The following is a 12792-nucleotide window of genomic DNA, read 5'->3' as shown; positions in this document are numbered from 1 at the left end:
AAGTCTTTGTGACATTACGGTTGTTAAAGCACAAGTGGCTGCCGGCTGTCTTGCTCAATCTTCTGCAGGCCTGGCAAACACTGCCGTCGTCCTGTGGAAATCAACTCATCTTTGCCTGCCACCTCGGTAGACAAAAGATGGGGCAAAAAATACTCAAGAAGAATTTGATGCAAAACCCTTTCTAATGCGGTGTCACCTTTTCTATTTCACCTCAAACTTTCATGAAGGTTCATCATTCATCCCTGAGGAGAGCTATTTGTCAGGCCACAAGCCTGGCTCTTACGGAAAGGTCAGGAGATTTGTCTGATCCTGAAGTGAATGTTCCTCAGTTTGATTTCTGAAGAACAGTGAGCTGCATGCCTTGTTGGACTTTGATCAGCTCCTCCACTCCATCATGACAGACATCTCAATCCATTCCCCCTGTTGGTCCCTATTGCACATTTACAGCAGCACAATACAGATCAGTCACTGCCCCTTTGCCATTCATTCATCAACCCCCCCCCCCCCCTCTTTTTCATCTGACCTCCTCATCCTGTTTTTTCCGCTCTATCTGTTGTACTTGTCTCTCAGCCGACTCAGTGCAATCTTGATTTCCCCCCTATGCGAACAAAGAGCCTACTTTGGGCGCTTGGGTTCTTCCTGCCTCCTCTCCTCTTTCTTATTCACTTTTTGGCCTCGGCCTTTTTCATTATTTGGCGACGGCAGCCGGATGCGAGTAATCTAGCAGTCTTATTGCATCGGACATGCATGAATAATACCTCGTCTTGTTCCCAATATCTCCTCGCTTTAATCATGACTAATGGCGGCGGGTGATGAAAACCGGGGTGCAGTACTCCATAATTGCACCGTGCAGAATCAAATAAGCTTCAAGAAAGGAATTTGGATTGTCCTTGACAATTGGTTTGTCATTTGGAAGGCTACTGAGTATTTTAGGAAACACGCAGAATCCCCACAGTGTAGGAGTTAAAGACTGAAGTTCTGGTTCTACATCACCTTGCAAGCAGGACTCCAGGTCAGGTCATGTCAGATTTATTTATATAGCCTGCCATCACACATGGCGTTTTAAATTAGCTAGCTAGCAAGAAGATTCGGAATCTACACGGTGTAGCCAGTTATGACTGTAAGTGGTTAAAAACTGAAGTTCTGGTTCTACATCACCTTGTAAACTGGACTCCAGATTACATCAAGTCAGATTTATTTATATAGCCTCCCATCACACATGTTTGGCTAGCTAGCTAGAGACTGCCTTGTCTCTGGAGGAGATGGGCCATTCTACTGGACTGCTACTGCTTGCATTATTTTCGGTCTATGAAAAGCTCTTCCAAAACAAGATAAAAGCCAATGTGATCCATTGCCTTCCTTTTATTTTCTTGCTGAAGCAACGCTAACAGCCTTTCATATTTTAATTAAAATCCAAATGTATGGGTTTTTTTTCAGCACAATATTGTATGCACCCTGGAGACGATGACCTTAATGTTTAATTCATTGCTCATTACTCAGCCTTGAGATTGTATCCTCACGTTATGCATACTTGATCGGAACAGCAAATGTTTTGAATTGTTTTTATTACACATCTAATACAACTTTTTTATCATTTATTATCGAAGATTGTTCATCATCTAAAAAAAAATAGAAACTAGGGGATAGTCAAGTCAAGTCAAGTCAAGTCAAGTTTATTTGTATAGCCCTAAATCACAAGCAGTCTCAAAGGGCTTCACATAGACAGAAATTGACAATTATTCTCAAAGCATCCCCTGATCTTAAGCTCCCAAAAGGGCAAGGAAAAACTTAAAAACCCCTAGCAGGGGGAAAATGAGAAACCTTGAGAAGGGACCACAGATGGAAGGATCCCCCTTTCAGGATCACCAGGTTGAAATGGATGCAGAGAGGGCACAAATGATACAACATGAAAATCAATTAAATAAAAAGTGGATGTCCATGTCACAGCATAGATAGAATCTAGAGAGGATCGATAGTGTGCATATATGTATGTATGCACGTATTTTATTCATAAATAACATTTCAGGTCATTTTCGTGCAAGAGAGTGCTAAAAAATTTTTTAAATAATATTTATGTCCTTGATACAGGTGATAATGATCCAAATTATCTTGTGCTGCAAAGACAAAGAGTTGGCTGGTATTTATATGGCTCAATTAAACTGTATTAAAGAAAATCATCTGATGATCCAATTGAGTGATCAAAAAGAACCTTATTTATCGCACTTAGCTTTTGAACCGTCAAAACGAAGCTGTTGAAATGCGATCATAGAATTGACGTTCAGACTAGCTGCAAAAGTCGATGCTGGTGAAAGGTGAATGCGACTCACACTGCGCCAGCGTCAATACGAAGGCTCGTCTGTCTGTCTGCGCCTTGTGACCATCAAGAGTGTAGCCTGCCTTTCACCCAAAATCGTCCGGGATGGGCTCCTCCTCCCCGTGGCTCAGCACGGGTAAGCCAGACTGCAAGTGGATGGATGAATTCAGTTCATTTATTCACCAGCTGCTCAAGTGAACTTCTTAATGAAAAAAACAAGATCGGCCATTTTTTGTGTGCTTTCATGTTTATTTTTGTAGATAAAATACAGGATATGGCAGATAAACTTTTAGAATTTGTGGCATTTGATGCAACTGGAACGTAAACACTGACAGAAAGACAGAAAGAGGTCAGAAGGAGTGGACAATGCCAAAGATATTTTCATTCATGTTTAGGTAGTATGACCTGCAACCAAAGACGTGTACATTTCCCTTTGTCTGTGTAAACACATTGGCGACATCTTTTGAAGCTTAGATTTATCCGTGTGGAATACCTTTTCTCCTCCACACTGAGCCCGTGCGCCATAACACAGATTTGTCTGTCATTGCACCATATATACAATACTTGACATTTCTCTCAAAATAATAAAAAAAAATTAAAATCGACTGTACACGATAGCAAAACCAATGTGCTTTTCCTACGCCGAGGTCAACGTTGTCATCAAGGAGGCCGCTCTCCATGGAAGCGCCGTTGCCTGTACCTGCCGTTCTTTTCCTTGGCCGTGTTAACGCAGGCGTTGTGCTTGTTGCTCTGCAAGTGGTTCCAGTACTTGACCAGTTCGTTTGGGTGGAACTGATGCGAGGTGATGAGGTGGCTATACTTACAACTGGAGTAAGACACCCTCCAGTGGTTGAAGAGAAATTCATTGGGAGGCGGAGTCGGGTCGATGCGCAACTTGGCGAGGCAGATCCCCACATAGACATCCTCCAGGTGGAGCCTGCGGATGCCCAGCGAGGCCTGGTAGATGAGTTCCGCCATATCCCCCGAGAAGACGTAGCCCGTGCCGGAGCAGAAGGTTGGGTAGCGCTCGCTTGGGTACAGCTCGGGCGGCATGTACCACTTACTGTCCTTGTTTCTGTTGGGCGCGTACCCTCTCATCAGGTAGCCTGTGAAGTACCTGCGCCTGGGAGGCAGCTCGGGCTTCAGCAGCTTCTGAATGAGATACTCTGTGTTGACAAACATGTCGCTGTCTGTCTTCATCACGTACGAGGCGTGTGCGCAATACGTGGCCACCCAGTTCATGGCCATCAAGGTTTTGATGGTCAGGTTGTAGTAGGTATCTCGATATTCTTGCTGGATGATGTCTCGGTAAAGGCGACTCTCCTCCTCGATGCTACTCTGAAGCGAGGCGTCCGAGCTCTCGCCCACGCCCAGCAGGAAGAGTCGCACAAAGCCCAGGCCCATGGCCACACTGTCGTTGCCCCACGTCTGGCGGATGGCCTTGCGGGCATCGGCCTGGCCCGGCTCGGCGGCCACCAGCAGGACGAGGAAGGGGGTGCTGTCGCTACACTTGAAAGGCTGGTTGAGGATGTAACGGTAGGGATGAGCGCTTAGCTTCCCTCCCACGTCCATCTCCTTCTGTAAACTGTTGTTGGTGCTCATGGAGTCTCCCAGTCCCATGACAGCCACGCGAGCTGCCCCGCCTCCACCGAGTCCTCCTCCCGCCTCCCCGGCCAACCCTCCTGCAGGCTGAGAACTGAGATTGAGCGGAGGGGGCTTGGCCGCGACGACACCTGCCTCCCGCCAAAGGCTCCTGAGGGAGCTACTCTGGTTGGCCTCCCCCCTGGCGTTGCGGAAACCCCTGACGGTGTAGGCCAGCGGGTTTTCCCGTGGCCCGCTACGGCCGGGCAGCCAGTCCTGGCGACTGAAAAAGGAGAAGAGGGTGAAGAGCAGCGCCAGCGAAAGGAGGCCCGCCACATGAGTCCGGAATAGCGAGCGCTTGGCCGTCCACGTCATCTTGAGGGGACAGCAATGTCGCCGTCGCCACTGCATGGTGAAGGTTGGCCTTGCGGGAACGGGCGGAGGCGCTCACATTGAGTCGCCTCAAACATGTGGTTGGTTGCCCAAAAAGTCAAAGTTGCTTGAGCTGGCAGATGACGTGGTTGGAGTCTTTGGAAGGTCACGTCGCTGAGGTCAAGTGTGGCACTAAGAAGGCAACTGGAGACTTGAGCAGTTTCTCTTTGGAGATAAGCAAGTTCTACGTCTTGCTCCTTTCAGGATATGAGAGGGCTCCCCTCCTCTAATCTGAAACAAAAACAACAATAAAAATCAGATGGGGAGCACTTCATTTTCACTCGTGCCGAATTGCATGTCACTTGTCCAATTCTGCTTGTGGAGCGGATTGGATTTATTTTCCCTTCTTACTTTAACACTCCTCTTGCAATTCTCAGTCTGATTTCATTCCCATAAAACACCGAATTGCAGGCTATTATTGCAGACGGCTCTCTGGGATAATACAATTAAACATTTTAAAAGGGAGAAAAGGCAGTGTTGTAACAGCTTTGATTGGACCGGGGCGGAGATCACAACAAGACTCGTGGGAAGTGGCTCAGTGAGGAGAGAGTACAGGACAATTGCAAAATACTCTTGGGAGAATTGCCGTTGCGTTTGCCCCACACGACGATGATACGATGATCTGTGCATGTCATTAAAGCTCGATGCCTCACCTCTAAGTACGTATAAATCACAGATTTCCTCAATATGACGCAGACTAATGCTCCAGGGAGGGAGGCGCTCGGGCCAACCAATTTCATCAGCTCCGTGTCGAGTCGCGACTTGCGCGGAGGAAATCCATCCGTCGAAACGAGTTTTCAGGGTCCGGCGGGCGGTGGAGCGAAAGCCTGCGGCAGTCTGTGTGGCGATTACGATCTTTTCCCGCCAGTCACCTTAAGCTTATCAACACTGCCTACCTGTCAAAATGAGGCCACCCGGGATGCGCAACTATGAGCAGGAATCTAAATTGTGGTTCAGTTTTGGTTGCAAAGTGTAATTGTCAAAGACGCACACAGTTACAGGATCCTAACAGCCTGGAGAGGAAAGAGAGGAAAGTGGCGTGCGGACATGTGAAAAAGGCGGCTCTGTATGGGAGAGATGTTGAAGAGGAATAAAAAACCCCTTGGAAACCAAAACTTGCCCCTCGTCGTGACTCGGAGCCGCAACAAATGTTTGCGCAACAAATGTTTGAAGTGAACAGCAGAGACGAAAGGAACAAGGCAAAGTGTTGTGAAATAAAATATTACCTGTAATACGCATTTTGTTATTTGCTGATTGAAACTCCTAATTAAACTGTGAATTGAAACTAATAGGTGGAGAACTGAAGTCTCGCTCTTTATATAGCTGACGTGTCTTGCGCATCCGTTCTGCGCATCTGTAATGGCGGCCTCCATATCATATCCGGTTCGCGATGGAGATTAAAAAACAAACAATATTTGACAATAACACACCATCAAGGATTGCACCATCGCATCGAACGATGTGTCGTCAATTATGAATTTTACTGACTAAGTGTGTTGGGCAGGATGGCTGAATGCGATGCGCGATTGACAACAAACAAGAAGAAAGTTGATTTCAAGTTTTATTTCAAGGGAGATTTGTCATGTCTCGTCCCCAGTTTTGCTATGTGTCTAGGATGCCATAGTTTCTGTTCGCGTCGCCCCTCTCTTCCTGTGTCACCTCAATCAATGTAACGTGTTTTGTATTTAAGTCCTGTCTGCCCCTCGCTCACCGTCGGATGATGTCATGATGTCTGTTTGGTTTCTGTTCCTGTCTTTGGTAATGTCACCCTGTCTTTTTGTTCCACGTCTTTGTCGGTCAGTCCTGTTGTTGGTTTTGTTGTACCATGACTTTCTTAAAAAAAAAAAAACATTTTAAAAAAATTGTACCCATGTATAATGCGCACCCCAGATTTTAGGACAATAAATTGGTTAAATTTTGCGCATTATACACGGAGAAAAAGGGTAATTCACGAGAGACTTAAGGCACGGTGATTAGCTCTCAGTACAGCCTCGGCCTACTGTAGTTACACATTAAATTCTAGTTTAGACAATGTCCAATCGTGACCATTCCTCCACTATCCAAGCAACATCTACTCAGACTTTGAACGCGCGCCGGCACCGCTTCGGTGGCTTGGAGGTCGAATACGCAGACAGCTGAGCTGAAGACCTGCGCCACCGCCTCAGTGGCCAGCATCCCTCTTGAGGGCTATGAGGAGTAACTCACTCCTGCCATCGGTTACGAATGCAAAGTGGCGCACCCTCTGCTGGCTCTGCTGCGTCGTTGCCCCACTTACCCCTAGTATAACAGAAAAAGGTCAAAATAATTTCCTCTTGTTGATTTGATTGTTATTCTCTGCTTGGCTCTCACAGTTTCTAAGCTCAGTGACAAGTTGTCAGTACGTCGAGCTTTCTTCCAAGTCGAACAGTTTTCTTCCGTGTCCAACCCTGCTCTCTGTCACTATCACGTATCCGCTGCCCTCCCCACCTGTCTACTCATAATCATTGTAATCGCTGTCATTTGCCCATCGTTACCTGTCTTGTATTTAGGTCCTGTCTGCGTGTCACTCCCTGTCAGATCATCCCGTTAGTCCATCCCTGTTTGTTCCTCTTTCCCCGTTTATTCCTCTTTTCCTGTTAGTTCCTCTTTACCTGCGTGTTCCTGTCTGTTTGCCTCCATGTTAGTCCTGCCATGTTCTCCTGCCTGTTTGTTCCCCTCATCCTCTCATCCACCACCCTTTTCATTTCAATAAACCCTGGTTCAAGCTACATTTGGTCGCCCCTGCTCCATTCCGCACGTGACAGTCATGCTCCGTTTACTTTTCAATTTTTGTGTCATGTCTGCTTCTCGGTCCAAATCTGGCTCCTCGTGTTGAACTAAACTGCCCTTACACCCGTTTGTGGACCCCGTAGAGCAGGGGTGCCCAAACTTTTTCAGCTTGCGAGCTACTTTTGAAATGACCAAGTCACAAGTCATCGTGAAAAAAAAGTCCTACTCCCATTCCCTATGAAAGTGATACTTCTTACTATGGCCAGCTGCCCCACTCATTTTTATAGCCTTTCTTAAGTTTAAGAGAAAAAACTGGGTTCTGACAATTGGAGGGAACTCGCGAGCTAGCGTGTTTGTGTTGTGTTGTTAGCGCTGTTGTTTGTACACGCGTCAAGTGCGAAAAAATAAATAAATTGATAAATAAATAAATAAATAAATAAATAAATAAATAAATAAATAAATAAATAAATAAATAAATAAATAAATAAATAAATAAATAAATAAATAAATAAATAAAATAAAATAAAATAAAAACATTTTAATATCACGCGATCGACCAATAGTGGCTTGGCGATCGACCGGTCGATGGCGATCGACGTATTGGGCACCCCTGCCGTAGAGGCTTTTTGTGTGTTTTGGGGTGTTCTTCTAGGTATTGAGGGGGGCTGTTTCACGGACCTTGGGATCATTCACATCATGTACAATATTTAGGCTTCTCACCAGCTGGTCTGCTGTTCTTTGTTATTATCGTTGTTTTGTTTTTGCAATGCGAGTACGTAACCTCGAAATGTCTCATGTTGGCCGCATCCTAAATGAGGCCCCCCTTTCTGTAAATGAGTTTGGTTGTAATGTCACCATGAGGCCAAAATCAATGCAGATTGACTCCTGCCGGATTGTCTGACGTGACTCATACCTAGACAAATTTACTCTTGATGGGCAGATGGGTGTTGAAAAGGCCCAACTTTGTGCATGAAATCAATTGAAGTCAGTTTTTACTTCCTTTTTATGATCCACCTCAGCTGTTGGCAGCCATTCACATACACCATTCCTTGCCAAGTGCCTCAGACTGCATCCGAAACTCCCTGGCCTTTCCTCTTGGCAGGTTCAAGAACGTTTTTTCGGAGCTTGATCATTTGCAAATTAATACAGAATACATTTGAATATGGTGATGGAACTGCCAAGAACTGGGTTCCCGCTCTCCTTGAATTCAAACAACTGACACGCTTGCCTGGGTTAAGAAAATGCAAAGCGCTCACCTGGTCCTGCCTGGGCTACTTTTGGGATGCACGTAGAATGGCTTGATGGGCAAAGCGCCCGTGCAGGCTCAGCGATGATGCAGGCAGGCTGAGTGTGACAGTCAGCGGGAATTGAAGTGGGTGGGGACGGCTAAATAAATGATGAGGATGTGGAGGACTCACGAGATGTGCAGTGCTGCGTACCTCCTCTTCCTCATGTTGCAGTCGGCTAGCAGCGGAGTCGTCGCCCGCTGCTTTTAGTCCACATCACCGGACTGAATGAAATCAAGGCCTTCTGTAGTCCGCTAATTGCACCGACACATTGCTCGCGTCCCGTCCTCGCTCACGGGCATCTCCACAGTCTCCTAGCCTGCGGGGTTTTTTCCCCCGAGCTCCCCCTTGCTGCAACTCCTCCTCTCCTCTCTCCCCGGTAAACACCGCAGCTTCCCTTCCCGATCCTCACCGCCGTCGAGCGCTCTCATCCAAGTTGCTCTTTGTCAAAAAGATGACAGCAGCTTGCACACGGGTCGGAAGCTGGCCGTGCAGCGAGAAGAAGGCGCGGGCGATTCTCGCCTGGCTGCTGCTGCTGCTGCTGCTGCACGCACGCACGCAGAACGAGCGACAGAGGAAAGCTGCGCGCTTTGCCCTCCTCACAATGCAATCCAACGAGTCTTGTCGCGGTTGTGGGAAAACAAAATGTTGTCCCTCAAGCCCGCGCAGAGTGTTTCGTTCATCGTCCGCATCCTAGCTCTTCTCTCTTGGAGCGACCACAGTCGAGCAGCGGATGTCCCGGGTGGGAGCGATGTCAGACGCTGCCACACTGACGGAACTCTCACACGTCACTGCATTTTTAGCCCAGCAACTCACGTGACCCACTTAGACGTCCCTGCTATGTTCACTGAATGTAGGGGGCGGTGTGTGTGGGGGTGTGTGTGGGGGGGGGGGGGGGGGTGTGCGGTGCGTGCGTGTGTGTGTGTGTGTGTGTGTGTGTGTGTGTGTGTTGGGGGGATATAATAATAACTGTCTTCTTTGCACGCCCGACATCTGTCTAAATGGTGACATTCAAGTTGTCAGTTTCATTTGTAATATCAATTGTACAATTGCATGCTGACATTTTTATCTGTTTTGATGGCCGTTCACAAAGAAAGGCTATCATAAATGGCATACTTTTTCCCCAAATTTTCTATTATATTCAATAGGCATATATTTTAAATGTGTCCATTATTAATTTTTCATAGCACATTTTCTAATTATTTAGCCTGCATTTCACAAATTCATTGATGTGCACGTGAATTATTTCATCAGATCGTTTTTTTTTGGTTTTTTTTTGTTCTTGCAGTTTCAGCAAATTCAGCAAATTTAGCCTACTAAAAAAAAAACAGAAACGCATTGGGGTAAAATGGGAACAATTTCACCCAAGTTTGGGTTGTTTTTTGCAAAACAACCCACGACTGCACCTCATTCGTATGACTTATTATTGAGGAATCTTCCCATTCCAACAGTAGAAGCTGTTTAATTTGTTTTTTTATTGGCACACAATTTCCACTTTTTTCCCTGAATGCATTAAATGCATCACATTTCCTTCCCCTTTCCCTCCTCGCTGTTTCCTCCCAAGCCACTCACTCTGTGCAGATTGAAAAAGGGGATTTAAGTCTTGTGAAAGCCTGGTGGCCGCAGGCCAGCTGTTGTCTGGTAACAGCCGGATTAACCGCCACCGTGCTCTTTGTTCCACACCGCAGAGACAACTGGACAATTAAAAATGGATAAATGTGCAATGTAGGTTCTTGCTTCAGCGACGATGCAATGGTGGTAGCAAGGAAGTTCACACAATGATGAAACCGTGCCTGGCTCCTTTCTAAATGTAACCGTTCTCATGCATATTCCAGACATTGAAGTCTGCCTGCAGAAATATCGCACGCAAAGCCTCTCTTAAGGCGAGACCGCTCGGGCCTTTTGCGGCACGTCCTGAGAATATCATCGTCAGAGTGCACATGACTAAATAATTAATAGCAACTGTATCTTTGTCAGGTATATGTTGGAGACCATTAGGCCGATTTGTCAGAAGAAAGTCGTGTCCGGTGGTGATTGATTTCCCGTGTCTACCAGGTTGGTAGCATCAATATCACGTGGCATCTATTAGAAAGGTGACTTCCTCATCTCGTCAGAATTGGAATTGTCATCATTAATTGTCCATGCTCTGGGAGTCTCTTTTGACTTATACTGAATCTCTGATGACCTTAATGGTAATGTTGTTTGAATGTAGAATTATTATCGTTGTTGTTATTAGGGTTATTCAGACTACCATTATTTTAATGCTTTCGACAAATTTCTATTTTGTATTCTTATGCTTTCGATCAAAATATGGCATTGCAACCAGTTGTGTTCCGAATCATTTGACAGTAGTTTTTATTTTTTTCATTCTAAGGCTAATGCAGTTCTGTGCGGTTAGCCACTTGGAGGGGGGGGCATGAGTTATCTTTAGCGCTACGCCTTTTAAGGATTTAGTCACAGATGAAACATGAGCTGTTATTGCATCTCTTAAAAAAGCAGGCCACACGCGCGCACACACACGTGTGCACACACACACGCACCCACACACACACACACACACACACGCACACACACACACACACACACACAAGGTCCCGTGGCAGAGCCGCAAGAACAGGAAGGCATGTCACTGTGAATGTCTTTGCCTTCACTCACACTCGGGCCGCCTGCTCACCAAAGTCAGGCTCAAGTCTTGGTGGCGGTGCACCAGACATCTCACAAAGAGACACTCCTTTATTTCTGGAGAGAGGATTTTATGTTGAGGGAAAGATAAAATACATTTTGGCAACCTGACAGACAACATAAGAGTGAGAGAAGCAGGTAGCCCCATTTGGGTGCAACAAAAGTGGGCGAACACATGAAGGCAATGTCCTCAACCAAGCAGTTGCGCGTACGACCTTATTTTGATCTTTGCAAAACGGGATGCTGCTTCTTACCACGGCGCCATAAAAGTGGCGCTTTGCCGTCTCGCCTTTGCTGAAAACTGCAATACATCCGGCACGCATGACCGCTGTAGCCTGTGCTCCTTCCGTTGTTATGGCAACTAACTTCTGAACCAGACAGTTGACGTCACACGCAGTCCCATTTAACTCGCTTGCAAGCTCTTGCGCTTTTTTTTTGTATCACTAGTTGGGTAAAAATAAAAACGGTGTTGTCCTCACAGCAGTGTAACAACTGACGCTATCCAACAAGTTAAACTATAATGCAATAACCAGGAGTCTGCTGCAGTTAAAATTTCACTGTCGTTTACTGAAGATTCCTGTACATTGTAAAAAATGTAACCGTAATCTTTTCATTTTAATCTGTGTAACAATTTGCACTCAAAAATATTGAGCAGACCTAAAAGCTATTAAATCATTTGTATTTGCATCATGAACTAAGTAAACGTAACTGAAAAAAAAATATCCATCCATCCATCTTCTTCCGCTTATCCGGGGTCGGGTCGCGGGGGCAGCAGCTTCAGGAGGGACTCCCAGACTTCCCTCTCCCCAGCCGCTTCATCCAGCTCATCCCGGGGGATCCCAAGGCATTCCCAGCGGGTCCTGGGCCGTCCCCAGGGTCTCCTACCGGTGGGACATGCCCGAAACACCTTCCCAGGGAGGCGTCCAGGAGGCATCCTGATGAGATGCCCGAGCCACCTCATCTGGCTCCTCTCAACGTGGAGGAGTAGCGACTCTACTCAGAGCCTCTCCCGGATGACCGAGCTTCTCACTCTATCTCTAAGGGAGAGCCTGGACATCCTGCGGAGAAAACTCATTTCGGCCGCTTGTATCCAGGATGTCGTTCTTTCGGTCACGACCCATAGCTCGTGACCATAGGTGAGGGTAGGAGCGTAAATCGACCGATAAATCGAGAGTTTTGCCTTTTGGCTCAGCTCTCTCTTCACCACGACGGACCGGTACAGAGTCAGCATTAATGTCGACGCTGCACCGATCCGCCTGTCGATCTCGCGCTCCATCCTCCCCTCACTCGTGAACAAGACCCCAAGATACTTGAACTCCTCCACTTGGGGCAGGATCTCATCCCCGATCTGGAGAGGGCATTCCACCCTTTCCGATCGAGGACCATGGACTCGGATTTGGAGGTGCTGACCCTCATCCCGACCGCTTCACATTCGGCTGCGAATCGCTCCAGTGAGAGCTGGAGATCACGGCCTGAAGAAGCCAACAGCACCACGTCGTCTGCAAAAAGCAGAGACGCGATGCTGAGGTCCCCAAACCGGACCCCCTCAACGCCTCGGCTGCGCCTAGAAATTCTGTCCATAAAAATTATGAACAGAATCGGTGACAAAGGGCAGCCTTGGTGGAGTCCAACCCTCACTGAGAACGAATCCGATTTACTGCCGGAAATGCGGTCCAAACTCTGGCATCTGTGATACAGGGACCGAACCACCCTTATCAGTTGGCTCGGCACCCCGTACTCCCAAAGCAC

The 12792-nt window shown here is 46.9% G+C and overlaps 1 protein-coding gene across 4 annotated transcripts; it reads right to left on the bottom strand.

Moving 5' to 3' along the window:
- Positions 1–1657: 1657 nt before the first annotated feature.
- Positions 1658–9190, bottom strand: b3galt2 (UDP-Gal:betaGlcNAc beta 1,3-galactosyltransferase, polypeptide 2). 4 transcript variants are annotated; one of them, XM_061297789.1, is made up of 3 exons: positions 8494–9190; positions 8332–8419; positions 1658–4558 (listed from the first exon to the last, which is right to left on the bottom strand). In XM_061297789.1, the coding sequence occupies exon 3, from the start codon at positions 4304–4306 to the stop codon at positions 2975–2977; it is 1332 nt and encodes a 443-aa protein (XP_061153773.1). In that variant the 5' UTR covers positions 4307–4558; positions 8332–8419; positions 8494–9190; the 3' UTR covers positions 1658–2974. The 4 variants fall into 4 exon arrangements, with proteins under 4 accessions (XP_061153773.1, XP_061153774.1, XP_061153775.1 ...); XM_061297790.1 differs by having other exon boundaries at positions 8515–9190; XM_061297791.1 differs by lacking the exon at positions 8332–8419.
- Positions 9191–12792: the final 3602 nt, after the last annotated feature.

The sequence above is a fragment of the Syngnathus typhle genome, linkage group LG14, assembly GCF_033458585.1.
Source record: "Syngnathus typhle isolate RoL2023-S1 ecotype Sweden linkage group LG14, RoL_Styp_1.0, whole genome shotgun sequence".
Classification (NCBI taxonomy): Eukaryota; Metazoa; Chordata; class Actinopteri; order Syngnathiformes; family Syngnathidae; genus Syngnathus; species Syngnathus typhle.
This window is presented reverse-complemented; position numbering and strand designations above follow the sequence as displayed.

Coding starts and splice junctions, on each gene's coding strand:
- b3galt2 (XM_061297789.1), bottom strand. CDS start 4,306: ATGCAGTGGCGACGGCGACATTGCTGTCCCCTCAAGATGACGTGGACG.